The 17,354-nt window shown below is 37.4% G+C and overlaps 1 protein-coding gene across 1 annotated transcript in view; it reads left to right on the top strand.

Annotated features, from left to right (window-relative positions):
- HOMER1 (homer scaffold protein 1) overlaps nt 1–17,354 on the top strand; it is an 87,113-nt gene that overhangs the window by 21,719 nt on the left and 48,040 nt on the right. The window contains exons 2-4 of the mRNA XM_058043830.1: nt 1,853–2,009; nt 8,129–8,260; nt 12,744–12,836. Coding sequence (XP_057899813.1) covers nt 1,853–2,009; nt 8,129–8,260; nt 12,744–12,836 — 382 coding nt within the window. The remainder of the gene's footprint in view (nt 1–1,852; nt 2,010–8,128; nt 8,261–12,743; nt 12,837–17,354) is intronic.

The following is a 17,354-nucleotide window of genomic DNA, read 5'->3' as shown; positions in this document are numbered from 1 at the left end:
TGCCTGCATGGGCAGGGACATCTTCCACTAGACCAGGTTGCTCAATGCCCAATCGAGCCTGGCCCTGAACACTTCCAGGGATGGAACAGCCACATCTGCTCTGGACACCCTGTTCCAGTGTCTCACCAGCCTCATGGTAGAGAATTTCCTCCTAATGTCTTATCTAAACCTGCTCTCTTTCAGTCTGAAGCCATCACCCCTGGTCCTCTTGCTGCATGCCCTGGTAAAAAAAGTGCCTCTACTGCCGCTCTTGCAGCCCCGCAATAGGTACTGAGAGATTGCTGTAAGGTCCCCCCAGAGTCTCCTCTTCCCCAGGCTGAACAACTCCAGCTTTCTCAGCCTTCCTTGATAAGAGATGTGTTCTATCCCTCTGATCATCTTTGTGGCCTCTGGACTCCTTTCTGCAGGAAGTCCCTGCCCTTGCTGTGCTGGGAGCCCAGAGCTGATGCAGCCCTGCAGGTGGGGTCTCAGCAGAGCAGAGCAGAGGGGCAGAATCCCCTCCCTGCCCTGCTGCCCACCCTGCTCTGGATGCAGCCCAGGACACGTGTGGCTCTCTGGGCTGGCAGTGCCCGTGGCTGGGGCATGTCCAGCCTCTCAGCCACCAGCACCCCCAATTCCTTCTGGGCAGGGCTGCTGGGATCTGTTCATGCCCAGCCTGTGCTGGTACCAGGCCTGCTCTGACCCACGGGCAGCACCTTGCACATGACCTTGTTAAACCTCATGCAATTCCCATGGGCCCTCCCTTAGAGCTTGTCCAGGTTTCTCTGGATGGCATGCCGTCCCTCAGGTGCATCAGCTGTGCCACTCACCTTGGGGTCAGGTGTAAACTTGTGGAAGGTGCAGTCGGTTCCATTCTCTGTCATTGATGAACATACCAAAACTGATGTCCATTGGGACTCTGAGCCATTAGTCACTGCCCTCTAGATGTGACGGCCCAACCAGTTCTTTATCCACCGAACTGTCCATTTATTGAATCCACCTCTTCCAATGCAGAGAGAAGTATATTGTAGGGCATGTGTCAAAGGCTTTACCTAAGTGCAGATAACTGACATCCACAGCCCTCCTCTTCTCTACTGATACAGTCACTCTTTTGTAGAAGGCCATCTTATCGCCATCTTAGTGATATTAAAATGTATTTAGATTTCTGTGCAATGTTGTGCGTCCTGGTAGTGGTCATGGGGAAAAATGCTGTGAATTCTAAATTATAATAAGGGGGGTTTTTTGCCTCATGTAATTTTATTTGCTAAGTAATTTACAATTTAAAGTGTATTTCATATATTATTTAATGTTGGTAAATACCTTTACACTTTCAGGCATAAATCTCCAAAGAATGAGGGATTCACAACGCATGTTCCTGGCCTTAATTAATGTTAGTTTTAGAGTAATTGCATTGGATCAACCAGTTCAGATCCAGATTGTGGCATAAAGTTGACAAGAATAATCAGAGTATTAGAAGATTTTGGAGAAGAAGTGGACTTGAAGTTATGCACATTCTGCAGTGTGCAGTGTAATGAGGGAAGTTACACATGCACTAACGCCATTTAGTTTTGAGGGATAGGTGGGCAGTAAAGAGCTGGGGAGAGGATGGGATGGTGCTGAATCTGCATTAGAGATGTCTGTGTTTATCTGACTCCACAACTGGATGTTGATTTTTGCCTTAGAAGACTTGAGTTTTGCTTGCAAATATGTATAAACAAACTTACCTGCTCTATGCAGCAGCACATACGGAAGTCATCAGGCAAGGTTTATTCTGCAGAGTAACTTATGTACATCCAAATGGACACAACTGGCAGATAGCTTGTGTGCAATGATGTACAGATTAAATTCATTACTTCTTCTCTCTTTCCTTCAGGGAACAACCCATCTTCAGCACCCGAGCTCATGTCTTCCAGATTGACCCAAACACTAAGAAGAACTGGGTTCCCACCAGCAAGCATGCTGTTACTGTGTCCTACTTCTATGACAGCACAAGAAATGTCTACAGGATAATCAGTTTGGATGGCTCAAAGGTAAATTATATATCAGAAAACCTAGTTGTCTGAAGCATTTTTGCTGCTACTTTCTAGTTTGATGTTCTTCATGTTTCTTCCCAGATGTTTGTATCATTATCTGAGCAAAAGATTACTGACATTTTAAAATGGTAACATTGCCTCATCATGTGTTTTAAGTGTTTATTTGTAAATTCTGTTTTCCATGTAGTTGTGTTGACTTCTATAACTATTGCTGAATTGAAGTAGTGACCTGTGCCTTGGATAATGCTATGAGAAGGATAAAAAGACAAAAATTGTACAAAAAGTACTCATAGGGATACAATAACTTGTTTTCATTTCTGTACTCAGTCATTTATGAATGTAATTAGCTTCAGCTTTATGAAGGACATCTGTTCAGTGGCCATAATCAGTTAGTAAATCCTTTGTTATATAATCTTCCAATTTTTGCTGTAGAGAATGCGAGGATTGCCTCCTAATAAAGCCTACCTAATAAATGGTAAGCTTTTATCTAGACTCAGTTGGTTTGGTTTTAGTAGGGGATTTATGTGGGTGGTTTTTTTTGTTTGGTTTGGTTTGGGTTTTTTCTCTGTTTTAACTAGAAAGGATATTGTGCTGAGCTGCTCCTCTTGTAAAACATGTCTAAGAAATTAATTTGACGTGCAGAAAATCCTTGACTGCTTCTACCCACATAACTATAATAGCAGTAACTTTACAAACAGTGTAGCAGAAAACTACACTTAGGACATTAAAGATATACAGTCTGTAATCAAAAGTTGTGATCCTTTCCAGAGACTTTCATTTGAAGCTTTTGGAAATACATCAGTTCACAATGATTGGAAATTAATTGCTCTGTTAAAATCATGGCAGTATTCCCAGAGATTTTATGCTTACTTATGGAAAGCTGAAAATTATTGCTCTGCATTTTTTAAAATATCCAGAATTTTGCTATTTTAAATGTAAAAGGAGATTTTCTATCAGAAAAAGTATATAGAAATTGATCTCATAGTCAAAAATCTCTGCTTGAAGTGGCTGAGACTGGCATCAGAGTCTACCAGATTTTTTTCAGTTCTGTCTTTGTTTTTTTTCCTTCTCAGCCTTCCTTCAAAAGATTCAATTAGTTCTATCAAATAATTAAAATAAGTTTTGAGTCAGTATTAATGAATAAAGACACTGGGATTGGAACTAGATGATGTATGAAATCAAGAGTACCTGTTATAAAATGATCTGGAGAATATACCAAATCCTTATTCTGACATCCACTGGGGTTCCTCCGCCTTAATCCTAATGCTGCAACTCCTGCTGGGTGCCGGCTGAATTAAATTGTCAAGCAGTTGTTCACCTATTTAGTTGTTCTTTTGTCTGCTGCAGCATTCTCTCTACATTCAGTACTAATGGCAAGGTACATCGATAATTCAGTTCATCGCTTTTATTTACTCTGTGAGTGCTGCAATCCTAATAATGTTTTCATCCAAGTCTTAGGTGAAGATCTAAAATCCCAGTCATGGTTAAGAGAGTCCCATTCTTTCAGGCATTAACCACACTGCTCTGAAACATACACAGGTGAATAGCGGAGGGACACGTGGAAGAATTTTAAGTGGATTTCCAGCATAATTCCCAGACAGTTAGTTTATTTTTACTTAGGACTCCATCCTTTTTTTTAGCATGTCTGTTTATGTACAATATTGTATGCGCAAAGAGTTAAATGTAAATTTAAAGCATTTTTAAGTTTGAGTGTACCAGAGAGAATCTGTGCTGTATGGTATATAGCTGGGTGTCAGTAACACTGCTGATAATGCACATGTTGCCAGTGGCCAAAACCACTTGTGAAATCCTACTGGTTTTGAAGCTGTCACACCCCTCCCTCAGTGGGAACAGATCCAGCCATGTTTTATTGCACACCTGGTTGCTGGTGGGGTTTAACAGCATCCTTTGGGTTTGTAGAGTGAAGAGAATGATGTGCTCAGTTCTCAGGCACTGAGCAGTAAGTCAGTAAGTAAAGACAGCTGCTCATATGTATATTTCTGCAGTAGGAATGCTGGAGAGTGGTATACTATAGATTTGAGAGGTAAAATCCTATTTCTATCCTGCACCCTTCTCTCTCTAGGTTGGTGCATTTCAGAAGTATTCCTGGATATAATTTAACTTCTCTACTGATTATCTAAGAGTCATTAAATCTTTCTTCTTGAAAACAATAGGACATTTAAAAACATGATCTTCACTCCCCTTTTGTGCATTGCAGTTTCCAACCTGAATTTACTTATGGGGTCTTTGGTTAATTTTGAAAGAGGGGGGTTTTTTCCTTATTTGAGCTTGATTTAGCCAAGACAGTTCCTACAGACACAACTTCTGCTTACTTTTAATGCATTTTGTGTAATATTTTCCTAAGCTACAGTCTCCTCTTGAGATATCTTGCACCAGATATCATGTATGTCCCTCTATCTTGACTACAAAAAGTATTCTAGTACCATAAAATATTCAGTGTACAGGCTATATATTTTATAGTCATGGACAATATTTGGAGACCTGTTGCCCATTGCAGAGAAAACTTGATGCAAGTAATCTGACTGAACTTGAATCTGGTTCCTCTGACCTCTTGAGTAAATATCTTTTATGTGACTTTTTTCTCCTACCAGTCCCAGATTCAAAAGAAAGCCTGAAAAATAAGATTTCTTATGTAGTATGGCATGACAACATTGAGCAGTTGTTGCTAAGGCTCTCACTTCTCATTAATTATATACTCATTTCAGAGATCCTTGGGAAAATGTGTTTTAGTACTTCTTTCTCCTGGGTGATTGAACAAAGCTTCCATTGTTTCTCCAGTAATAGTACAGGCAGATGTCAGGATTATTCTGAGTCCCGCTGTCTTTTGCATTTTGTCTATTGCCATCGCTGAGAAGAGACCAAGTATAGTGTGGTTCTTGCTTTACTAGTTAACTCTCTGATAATTTTTTTCTCAGCTACCAAGCAGGAAGATAAACTTAAATTTCATATCAATCTAGAACCAGAGAAGACTCTGGAAAAGAGTGGTTTCCCAGTCTGCAGGTTCCATAAACCTTGCATATATTATTACTCAGTCAAGTCTCCCAGCAGTGTTACTGCAGATGATCTTGTTATTTTAATCACTGTCTCACTTTAAAGTGACAATTTTTAAATGCTCAATAAATGTTTTAAGTGAGACCTGTACACACAAGTGTTCAGTGATTTTCCTTTGAAGAAGTTAGAAAGTTCGGTATCTTAAATTATTATTGCCATTAGTTTAAGCACAAGACAAAATTGTATTTGACCACTACTATATATCTTGCAGCCGTCAGGTTTGCAGCTCATAAAATGAACAGCTCAGACACATGCCCTATTTTCTCATCGCTAAAGTAATATGAAATGGAAACAGGAAAGCTATTTTATAATTCCAAAAAAGCCTGAAGATAACTAAATCAGTTTTCTTCAAAAGCTAAATGTTTTCCTGTCAGATTGACACTGTTCTGTTTTTAAGATCCTCTTGTTCATTTATGGAAACAGCATTCTTGGAAGTTGATGAAATATTTGACACTTGTTATATGGATAACTATGCAGTGAAATCTGGATTGGAGGAGAGCAGTTAAAGCAGTACGCTTTTGAATGGACAGGACAGACTTAATTATAAATTTTGATTTTAAAAATATGTGGTTTTTTAAGTTAAATATGCAAAGTCTTGGTATCTAGTTTTTTCCAGAGGTATCTGACACTGGAGTGTATTTGTAGGATGCTCTAGCATTGCGCTTTTAAAAGCATAGTTTTGGATGTGAGAAACCTAGCATACTAAGGCTTTTAATTTCGTTGTAAAATTGGTAAACTCATGGTAAGCTCAGTGAAAGGGCTTTTTTATTTTTTAATCACTGGCATCTGAATGTAGTCTTCCCAGTCTTCCCAGTCCCAGCACTACCCCTGGGGTAATGCTATCTACTGACTTGAAACCTCTTTACTTTTCTTTCTTGGAAGATAAAGGAAAGAATCACAGCCAACTCTCTCTCAACACAATTATTTTTGAAGCTTTCTTCCTGCCTTTCTCTCTGGAAGAAAGCAATTTGACACTCAATGTAACCCAGCCTAAATGCAGACTGCTGTCAAAAAAGCTATCCCATTCTGGACCAGGCACCCTGTTCAGGTTCTCCGTGGTGGAGCCTGTCACGTGGTCAGCAGAAGCATTTCTCTGTTTTGACTGGGTTAAGCTGCAGCCAGCTATACTGCTGTCACTGCAAGAAATGGCAGCTGTGGAGGCTTTAAACCTGTGTTTTGCTTGGAGATCTTAGCTCTCTGGAATTGGAGTCCTCTTCTGAATTGAGGAATCTGTCCTATACAATCCCTAGGATGTTTAATTTCAAGGATAGTACTGTTGACAGCTTCCACAGGAAGTGAGATTGAGCATTAAATGAGCTTGCACAGTTCTATTCTGGGCTTCCACCTGGGTTTTTCAAATGTGGGCTTCCAAGCACTAATAGTGCAAAAGAAGATAAGCATACAAGTAAAAAAGAGTTCCAGAGCACCTCTTTTCTCAGAAGTCCTGTCTCACATTCTCTCTTTTGTCTTATATGCTGTAGACAGCAGTTTTCTAGGTGGTCAGTTGGAGGTGTTAGTGCAAGTAGGAGTCTGATGGCTTTATGTGAGCTCCAAACCTTATGCCTGAAGAAAGGAGAATAATGTTTAGTGTACCAGTGACTTCACTAAGCAGCTTCTGTATGAACATCTGAGGGATGTCTTTCAGACAATGCTGGAGATAGTTCTCCATTTTCTGGTCATGCAGCAAATCCTGTCTTTGATCTGATGAGGCTTCCTGGCTCAAATGTAAGCTTTCAGGCATTCCAGAATTTTCAAGGAGTTGTTCACAGTAGGCAAAATTTGTATTTAGGGACAAAAACTATCAGAAAGAATTTACTATGTTCAGATTTGCTCATCTTCATTAATGGTGAGTATAGCAAAGCTGCCAAAGTCACCAAGAAAGAGTTTTGTTAAATTTATCTGTGCTGCAGTATCTTTGCTTCTTTCTACATGTTGCATTGAAATGTATGCTTTTGAACTTTCTTGCAATACTCGTCTCCACTACTTTATCTGAGAATCACCGTATGAACATGGGTTCTGTTTGTGAGCTTGGCTGTAATTTTTTCAGGCTTGCCCTGTAGAATTCTTAGAAAATTTTAATTTGGTGGTAGCTGTGCTCCAGTGGTACTCAAATCTTCCAGCAAAAACAAAGGGTGCAAAGTAAACTCCTTTAAATAACTACTTATTTCTATATCCATCTAGAAGTCCATATAAGTCAAGTAGTATAGATTGATTTTGACTTTAAAGGATTTTTGTCTTAGGAGAGCAGTACTTGGTCTCTGTGATGTTAAAGTTTCTCAGTCAGTATTCTGAGAAAACAGTCTTACATTCTTCCCATCTCTACAGTTTGCACTTCACTTATGTACTCTTTAATGTGATGGAAATACTGTTGAAATCCACAGTGAAACTTAAAATGTTTTTAGTAGAACCAGCATATCACCTAGTAATTTCGTGTTTATATTATCAGAACTTACATGTGGAGGGTGATATTTTTTGCATCCTGTAGATACAAGAACAAGAATTAGAGAAGAAAAATTAAAACAAGAGTAGCTCCACTTCTATAGTTGGTGTATTGTTAGCCTTGCTTTTATGTGTATAAAGGAAACAGACTCTTGTAGAACTGAGATTTAAAAAGAAAATGTGCTCTTTTGTATTATTGAGAGTTTTTCAGTGAGAATCTCATCTGCAACATGGGTGGGGGAAGAGCAGTAGTGGAGTTGACAGGCAACTGGAGAGGCACTGCCTTAAGGGACAAAAAAATACAAGTGCGAGACAAAAAAGGACTTTGATTGTCCTTATATGTAGAAACTTTAAAGGACTGCATGCAATTGTGAATTGATGCCTACTCCCCCTCCCCATCTATTTCCTCCTTCCAATGTATGCAAAAATATGCCTTTGCAATTCTATCTGGCATTGAATTAGAAAACTGTTTCCTAGTTCCCAGCGTGTGTCTCATTCAGCGTATTCAGATAATTGTCTACAATATTGACATTTTCAATTATGAGTTGTCTTTAGAAATAAATAAAAACCATGAAGCCCATTTTTACAGTTATTACCTTTTTCAGGCAATAATAAACAGCACCATCACCCCCAACATGACATTTACTAAAACATCCCAGAAGTTTGGCCAGTGGGCAGACAGCAGGGCGAATACAGTCTATGGCTTGGGATTTTCATCTGAACATCACCTTTCAAAAGTAAGTATGACCAGTGGCAACTCTTCAGCTAGTGAGGCTACCTATGTGTATTTCATTCCTGCTCACTATGTCTTGACTCTGTACTCACTACTGTTGTTATTTAAAAATAATTACAAAAAATTGTTCCTTGTCAATCCCTATAATGTAAAAAGCACAGGAGTAAGTGTGATCTGCAAATTTTCTTCAAACTGATGAAGCAAAGGAGAGAGATTGAAGTCTATTACACTTTATATTGCTAATGCTTTCTAATTACTGATTTGTTAGATTTTTCTTCTTAAAAAATTTTCTTTTAAAAACAAAAATTTTGTTCTTCCATTACAGTTTTTCCATGATAGAATTTAAAGGAATAAACAATTTGGTGTTTCTTGTGTATTTGGATCTCCTACAAAAAAACTGTTTGTAGTTTTTTGTTTTTTAGGCTGCATTCACTTTCACTTTTCTACTATGTAGTACATAAAATTACTGTTATTTCAAAGCTTGCAGCCTCAAAGTAAAGCTAGTGGGAAATATATTCAGTATAAAAGAAAAATACATTTTTTGCTGAAATGCAGAAGTGGAAATGTTTGCTGAAGCAGTATGTGCCATCCATGAGTTTCTTTTCTAATCTACTTCTGCAAGAAGGAAATAGACCTCATTCCAGGGAAAGAAGAAATCCCTGTTTCTCAAACTGATGGCATAGGTCCTCTGAGCATCCTTACTGCAGTACTTGCTTTTGCTACTGCCCTGGTAGATGAGTCCAAGAACCTGTGCAAGTGTGGTTTTTTTCTTCAGATGGGGAATTTCGGTGCAGTTTAAGAGCTTGTGTTTATATTAAGCAGAAAATTTTCATATTTGAAATAAAGAAAATATTTGGAAAATAAGTGCAATAAGATAAATACATGTTCAGGAAGGAATAATGGTGGCTAGCTGTTTGAAGGAAGAGTAATCATAGCAGCCCTTTTGAGAAAGTATTTGTCACTGTCCAAGGATAAGCACAGCCTCCCAGGAAACCATTAAAATGAGACCCAGTATAGCTACTTTATTTGGACAAGCATCAAACTTGTAAGGTTTCTTCCTTTCATAATTACTTGGTTTTCATTTCCACAAAGCAACACAACCACAGGACTTTCCAAGTGATTCTGGTATTGCACGTGCATTTGTACACCTATTATTGCTTCAGTGAACTTGGAAACCTCATCAGTTAATTTGGTGTGTATGTCCTAGAAGCACTTGCTTACCAACATGGTAATAACTTCTCTTAATATTTCAATAGCTTTAGCAAAAATGCTAGTCTAGTTCACTAGTCTTTTAGACTAGCTTGTTTTTATTATTCACAGATGATTCTTTGAAGGCAAAGCATCCTGCTGAAGTCATGTACACTCTGTTTGCCTGACTTCAAGCTCTAGGTTATCCTTGCCAGTGGAAATATGTTGGGTTTTTTTAATTTTTGTCCTCAACTCCTCTTTTGCCCTCCGTCACCTTCTTAATTACAGTTCTCTCAATCCCATTCTTTTCACTGCCATCAAACAGATGTCTAGGACTTTTAAATATTCCTTTGACATAAAGCTCTATATTGCTGTTGAAAATTTAATCTGAAAGGCTATGGTAGACATTTTTTCCTAATTTCTTTTTTTTTGGAGTATTTTTTTTTAACTCAGATTGCTGTTTTATGGACAATAAACAAATTTATTAAGAAAAATCCTGAGTCACAGACCTTTTCTGAAGATTATGGTGAATCTATGAGCCCTTTTCAGCATACTGTTCCTGTTGTATTATATCTTAATTATTAAGCTGATATTCATGTGGGTTGCAATTGCCAATTGTTGCAACTACTAAAATTCCTAAAGATTTAACTTTTTGTGTTATTTAAAATTTATGAATATATTGATGGGGAAACAAAACTTTTCTTTAGATTAGAAGCTGTTCAGCCACTGGAGCTGGTAGGTATGTTTGATTGGGAATCAGAAGACCCAAATTAGATTTGCCCTGTAACTTTAGAGAAATCATGTCTATATTCTCTTTCTTGTTTTGTCCCTCCCTCAGATGACTTACCCCCACTTCTGTGCATCATAGCCAGGTTTACCAGAGCACTCTGATACAGCCAGCACTTTAGGATTGTAAGTATTTTAAGTTCCAGAGAGCAAAAGGCAGCCTGCAACCACAAAAAAATTGTTCTAGTCTGTAACCAGTTTCCACAGTTTAATAATGCAAATAATCCCAGCAGATAAAGTTAACTGTTTAGTCTCACATAATTTTCTCCATGTCTTATAGTACATGTTTGACGTCTGTACTATTTCTTTCTTTTTCACATACCCCTGTCCTTCTGAACTGATTGCTAGGGTTGATGCAACACTAGCAACCTCTGTTCTGTACAATTATTCTGAATAGAAATTAGTGGAGTGAGACTGTCTGATGGAAAAGTAATGGCACTCTAATCAACTTCACATACAAACAGTATAGAGGAAAATTAATTAAATAGTTCACTAGGCCTTTTCTCAATGTTAGACCACAAATTCATCTCAAGACTGGTCCATCAGATGTCAGTGATACCTGAAAGGTACCTGTGTTGAAGGATATTCACAGGACCACAATTTGTTAGCAGAGTCCCTCTTGCTGCTGCAGTAGGAGAAACACAATGCCCTCTCACTTTCAGGAAAAATTGAGACTACTTTCTCATTCAGAATATGTCTATGCTTTTGGTAGTATCCTGATGTATAAGAAATACCCCTTTTAGGGTATGCTGTCTTAGCTTCTTGAGTTAGCTGACCTGATTTATTCCATAAAGCTTAAGGAATATGCTAAATGGAAAGTGCCACCATGGATATTGGCAGCAGCCTTATGTAGTCGCCATGCACAGTTTTTCATCCTTTCCTTAAAAATGTGATCTTCCAGAAAACTTCTTTCGTACCATGAGACTCATCTTTGTTATTCGGGAATTTAATCAAGCGATAGCTATTATTCATCACCTGACTGTCTCAAAGAATTCTAGAAAATTTGTGAAAATTTCCACCAAATGGGGCTTTTTGGCTCATTCTTAGAATGCGGTCTACTGATCTATGATTTTTTTAAAAACATACTGTGGCTGTCATAATTACTGCCTTTGTCTTCAGCCATTTATTTCAAACCTCAGAATCATATTTGCCGTTTAATAATTCTCTGGTCTTAAGACTGATTTAAATAATAGGTTACCCATGAAATTTTGAGTTTTAGCTGCAAGTCTTAAAAAAGTATTATTTGATTCTGGTGTCCTGTTTCATCATCTGTTGTCAATTTCATCATCTGTTCTGAGACTGTTTTTGATGCTGGGTTAAATTTTCAGGAAAAATAAGCTTTCAAATAATGTAACAAATGAAATACAGGATACAAGAAGAGAGAAACTAAAGTCCTCAGATACTAGTAGCCTGCCAGAAAAAGGTTTAAAGACACTAAGGTTTTTAGGTCTTGTGTAGTAAGTGAAGTTCTGATTGAAAATAATTGGTGAGGTTGTGCCACACAAAAGGTAGCCTTTGTACCTTGCATATACACGGAGTGCAAAACAATCTCTTCATATTCTGTTGCCAAAGAGATTTAGAGGCTGCTGGAGAAGCTTCTGATATTTTTGCAGAATCATTTCGCTCTTAAACTGATCATATTAAGATAATGGTCTGTATAAAAGAAGTAGGACACAAAAACAAATTTGTGGCCACTCTAGCAATTAGTGTAGTGGCAAGGTGAGAACTGTGAAGCCAATTTTTTTTCCAGCCAGAGAAACCAGGCCCTATTCTTAACAAATTAATTTAATCTTTCAGGTTTAAGAGGGCATATATTTCTAAATTGCTGCTTTATCTATTTTCTGGAAGAGATGCATGTAGCATAGGAATAAAGCCTATTATGGCAGTTCCATATGCAATTTCATGATTTAGTGTTCAGTATAGGCAGTTCTAATTCAGTGAATTTGTTCTTTAACTTGATTGATGTCAATGAACGTTCTAGAGATGAACACAGTATTTCCACTGTTTCTTCTCTAATTACCTATTGAAATTATAAATGCAGTTAACATTTGGGAAGAAGTCAGTATTGTTTCAGTCGTGAAAGAACAAAGTACATTGAAAGCTTTCCTAGCTCATGGTGACCACATTAGGCTTCAGAAGTAGATTATTTGTTGTTTGAGGAGGGTAAAACCAGAATCTGGGTGCAGCTATGCAAAGCAGTTTGTCCCTATTATTAGCCATCTCTGAGGTGAGTTTCTTAAAACTACCAGCAACAGATCATGCTTCATTGCATTGTCATTTTCCTGACATATAAAGAGTGTGTATTAAGATATGTATTAAGTGCCTGAAAGGTATGTCACTGTGTAACTCATTTAAATGAGTATCTAATAAGGAGAAAAATTTTTTAAATTACTGACAGAATTTGACATTGTGAAATGCACAGTACAGCATTCTGTTCTGCATGCAATGTATTATTTCACGCCTACTCTTTCTCTCTTTTCTTTTTTTTATTCTTTAAACATATGTACCTTCAGTTTGCTGAAAAATTTCAGGAGTTCAAAGAAGCTGCGCGAATAGCAAAGGAAAAATCCCATGAAAAGATGGAGCTAACAAGTACACCCTCTCAAGTGAGTCTTATTGCCTGATTCAAGCATCATACTTCTTGCCTGTGCTGCTTATTGTTATTGTTCTTTACATACATATTTATTAAAAATTAAGGGGGGATTTCTCAGTTGCTGTGAATCCTCTCATTGGTCAGCAAGAGTGTCAAGAAGTCTTAAAAATGCATTTAACATGTACTGCAAGCAAATCAAAGGGAGTTGTTCATAAAATTGTGTGGGTTTTTTATTCCTTTTCCTTTATTTCAGCTTTCCCAAGAAAATGAATAAACATGATTATGTAAATGAACTATACTAAACACTTTTTGTACGATTTCCTATTTTATCCACAAAACTTCACAAAACTGTAAATAACTTTTATAGAACAATCATTACACTAAAAATAAAGGTTGAAACAGTAAACCTTTTTTTACTTACTTCCTACTGTGTAGTTTTCTCTTGTGAGATGCATTGAAGGAAGATGATAGATTCACAGGCTGGTTCTGGAGTTCTGTTACAGTTAGCTGTGATGTATAGTAAGAGTTTATAAAAGGTATTCACATTTACGTTAGTTATTGCTATAATTAATTATGAATACTTAGAATTTGCTTTGAAAAAAGAAACTTCTTGAGGCTTTTATGCCCCATCTCTCCTGTAATCCTCCTGCCCAAGATTTTTGACTCAGTTAGCTCTTGGTTTTGTTTTAAGCAGTAGTGAAGACCAATACAATTCCTTCTCTTGGAGAATGCAATAGCTTTAAAACTACAGCAGAGATTCCTGAGTTGAGTAGACTGAACCTTTTTTCTGGGGAGTCTTTTCATTGAATCAGTCTGTCTTCAGTGCTTTTTATTGTAATAGTCTCCTGCTCTTTGATGGAGTAAGGATAGCAGGCAGTTTGCAGTGTGCTGCAGAAATAGTTTTATTGCTACCAGCAAGCTACATCTGGTGTCCTACCAAGAGAAGTCAGTGGAAATCAGAACATACAACAGGAACAAGCATCATGTTGTTTTCCCTGTAAGCAGTTTGCCAAAATGCTAGGCTGGCTTTTGCTGTTAATAGGAAAATGCTTACTCCAATGAAATGGAAGAAATATAAGGCAGGGATTTCTATAAGTTTACTTTACTGTCTCTAAATTTTTGATAAATTCCACAGAGACAATGGAAGTATGTATTTCAATATTATACACTTATCAAAAATACAGATTTGACTTTAGTGACAGTGAAGTGCTTCGCCCAGGCCTCTAGTTACTTGATGTTATAGACAAAAAATTATTATGTTTGTCTTTTGACACATTGATTAATATTTTGGACTCAGAAGTTAAATCTGACGCTGTCATGTGGAGTGACTTATTACATGGTTTGATCGTAAATTTGAGCTATTCACTCAGAGATAAGATGCTTTTGTTTTGCAACTCATCAGGGTTAAAGCTTTCTCTTAAACTGAGTGAGCTATTAATGCTGTTCATTTTCCTGAACAGAGTTCTTTTTGCAGTTGAAACCTAACATTTTATGCTGTAGGCAGTTACAGAAATGTTACTCTGAGTGATTCTATAATGCCTATTGTGGGCTGCAATTTCATTATGGCACACTTGAACATAATTTCCTATTCAGGCCTTACTTTTCTTCTCTTTGCTTTTCACTGTGTTGTTAAGCTAGTGTATTATTCTGAGTTATTCAGTTAGTGCAAGTGCTGACACATAAACATAGTAGTTTTCACATGCTAGTTCCGTAGAGATAAGGGAATCAAATCAAGAACTTCAGAGTTTAGAACAGATAAGAAGCAATGACATCATGACAAACTCCAGCAGTTTTGTGGTACTGGGCTCATTCAGTCAGATTTATGGCTGGGAGGAGGATGGGTGCTTGGTACTAGGAAAGTTGGGACCATAGAGACATTTTAAAGAGCACCTGCTCTCATTTTCATCATCTACTAAAAGGTGGTTGCAAGGCAATCAATTGAATTGCTGTCTTTCTGAATCATGTTCTAGCTCTTCTTCCCCTTTTGCATAGTGATCCATTGCAGAGAATGAGAGTGTAAGAGGATGAAGATATTTTTAATGGTCAGAAAATGTCTTGCAGGAACCTGGCTTTTTCAGTGGAGCTTTGGTGGCATTTGCAGGAAGGACATTGGGAGGTTTATGAGCTCCGTAATGATAACTCAGGTATCTAAAAGGATCAGTCCCTCTGCAGTCTTGGACATGCAGATATCTTTCTGTGTTAAATTAGTAATAAGTAGGAAAATACTGCATATCAAGACTGGAAAATATAAACATCAAACTTAAATAGAATGCTTTATTTCTCTTGGTACAGTTTTAAAAAATGTCATTATTCATCAGTTACTGCAAGTACTGTATATGCTGCAGGTACTGGATATGGTACATTTCCCACCCTCTCTACTACAGAATTCTGAAAGAGTAAAAGTACACTTTTCTGCCTCAGTATGCCCTTACAGATTGAGTCTTTATGAAATATCTCTACAATTAATGTAACAAAACACTGCACAAGACATTTGCTGTTCACTATTGTTTGTTGCAAGCCTGAAAATATCTCTGCTACGTGTGAGTTTCAATTCTCAATGCCATGCAAAAACTTGGGAAACTGCAGAGAAATAGAAATCAAGAGATAGCAGCAAAAATATCTCAGAAATTTGATACGTATTTGTAGTTCAAATATTTAGCAGACTCTAGCCATTTAAAATTTCAGAGCAATTTTGCCTTAAGTCCACTAAAATTAGGTTGATTCTGTCAGGTGTTATGTGCTTTAGCAAAGTGTTGCTCCTAAAAGGGCCTCAATGGCCAGGAAGTAGAAGTTCCATGTGTTTTTTTGATATTTTGTTTCATTTGGAATGGAATATTTTCTTTGGATTTTTTTAGTGTGTGGGAAACACATGGTAGAAAGAAAACCATACATAGCCTAATTCGCAGTTTCTTTATAGCAGGAGTGCCTTGTCCCCTAAGCAATGCTCGTGCTAATTTTAAACTCTTCATTCTCCCTATTTCTTTAATACCTCCTGTTCTCTGCCTGCCTACCAGCAGGCTTTACTTTAATTTTCCAGAATATCAGATAATAGATAAAATCACCATTTACCTTAACTATAAAGAGAACTTTACTTGTTCAGAGAAAGACAGTGGCCTGGACCACCAAATTAGAAGAGAGGTGCTGCTTTTTTATATGTAAGTCCTATTGAGTACCCCGGGCTTTCTCGAGATTAAGAGTAGCATATTGTTTCTGTGTCAGAGAACCTGTACTTTAAAGCCATCTGTATGAAGACAGACTCATATAATAGTACACAATTTAGCTATATCTGGTATGTCTGGAAGCTTTGGTCTAGAAAGACATTGTCTATTTTGGGACTTCTAAGACCACCTATGCACATAGCTATACCATCTGGTGTCCATTTAACTGAGCCTTAGGTAATAAAAACTTGCAGTCCTCTTACTATGTTTACATAAAACTGAAATACTGGGTCCCCTGCTTTGCCACCTCCTATTTCCCAGATTCATCTTGTAATACAGGAAATAATTTTGCTTTTGTTATAAAACTCATGGATCTCGCTGTGGCAAACCACCCATTTCTCAGTTACTAGCTTCCCCATGCACTTAAATCTGAAGTTCACTGAACTGCATGAAGCAATAGCCTGACAACTGTGTCTACCTACCTGCGCCCCTTTCTTTTAATTTAAAGCAACCTTAATTAGATTTAAGTGCGTAACAAAATAGAGCAGTCTGCAGTTGCACCCCATCAGTCTTGAGAGGATTCACCCCAATCAGTTGGCATCTGAACCTCAGTCCTTTTCTTCTAAGGAAGACTGTGCTCTGATAGTGTTTTTCTGACCCTAGTCATTTCAGATTAAGACCTTTTTTGGTTTCTGAAATTGTGGGGTGGTAAATATTAAAAATCACAATCTTGTCTGTGATTCTAATAATATCCATTATAATTATGTCTTTTTCTCTGTAGAAGTACAAAATTCACTTAGAGCTTGTGAAAAAAGATCCAAGATGTTATATGAATTTTTGCAACAAGTACTGCAAAAAATGTTTCATACATGTCTGGATGGCAGTAGCTGGTAGACTTTTCCACTGCCAGCCAGTGCAGAGAAGCACTATGAAGAATAGCTGAGCGAAGAAGGTGTATGGAATCCTTACTGAGATAACAGTATAATACCCAATATCTAAACATGCTATATTTGGGGTTTTTTTGTTCATTATTTTAGAACCACTAACTTCTATTTTTTCTGTCCCTTATTGTTATCACTAGAAGGTGGTTTGATTTGTGCTGTAATGTCTACTTGTTTTACTTTAAGGACTCTTTTGTAAGTGCAGAAAAGATGCAACCCTCACTTCTGTGGGTTTTTTTAAAGATGTTGAAATATAAGATGTCTTTTGATGAATACCCCACTATTATGTTTAATTTAAATAATAAGTATCACAATGTTAGGTCCAATTTTGTGAAATCTGGAGTGGATATGTGAAGTTATGATGGTATGCAATAAAAACTTAATTACAGATGCATATCTCACAAAATTTTTCTAAAATACTTTTACTCCTCT

Source organism: Melospiza georgiana, chromosome Z (genome assembly GCF_028018845.1).
Source record: "Melospiza georgiana isolate bMelGeo1 chromosome Z, bMelGeo1.pri, whole genome shotgun sequence".
In the NCBI taxonomy this organism is placed as follows: domain Eukaryota; kingdom Metazoa; phylum Chordata; class Aves; order Passeriformes; family Passerellidae; genus Melospiza; species Melospiza georgiana.
The sequence above is the reverse complement of the archived record's forward strand: the minus strand, read 5'-3'. Positions and strand labels throughout refer to the sequence as shown.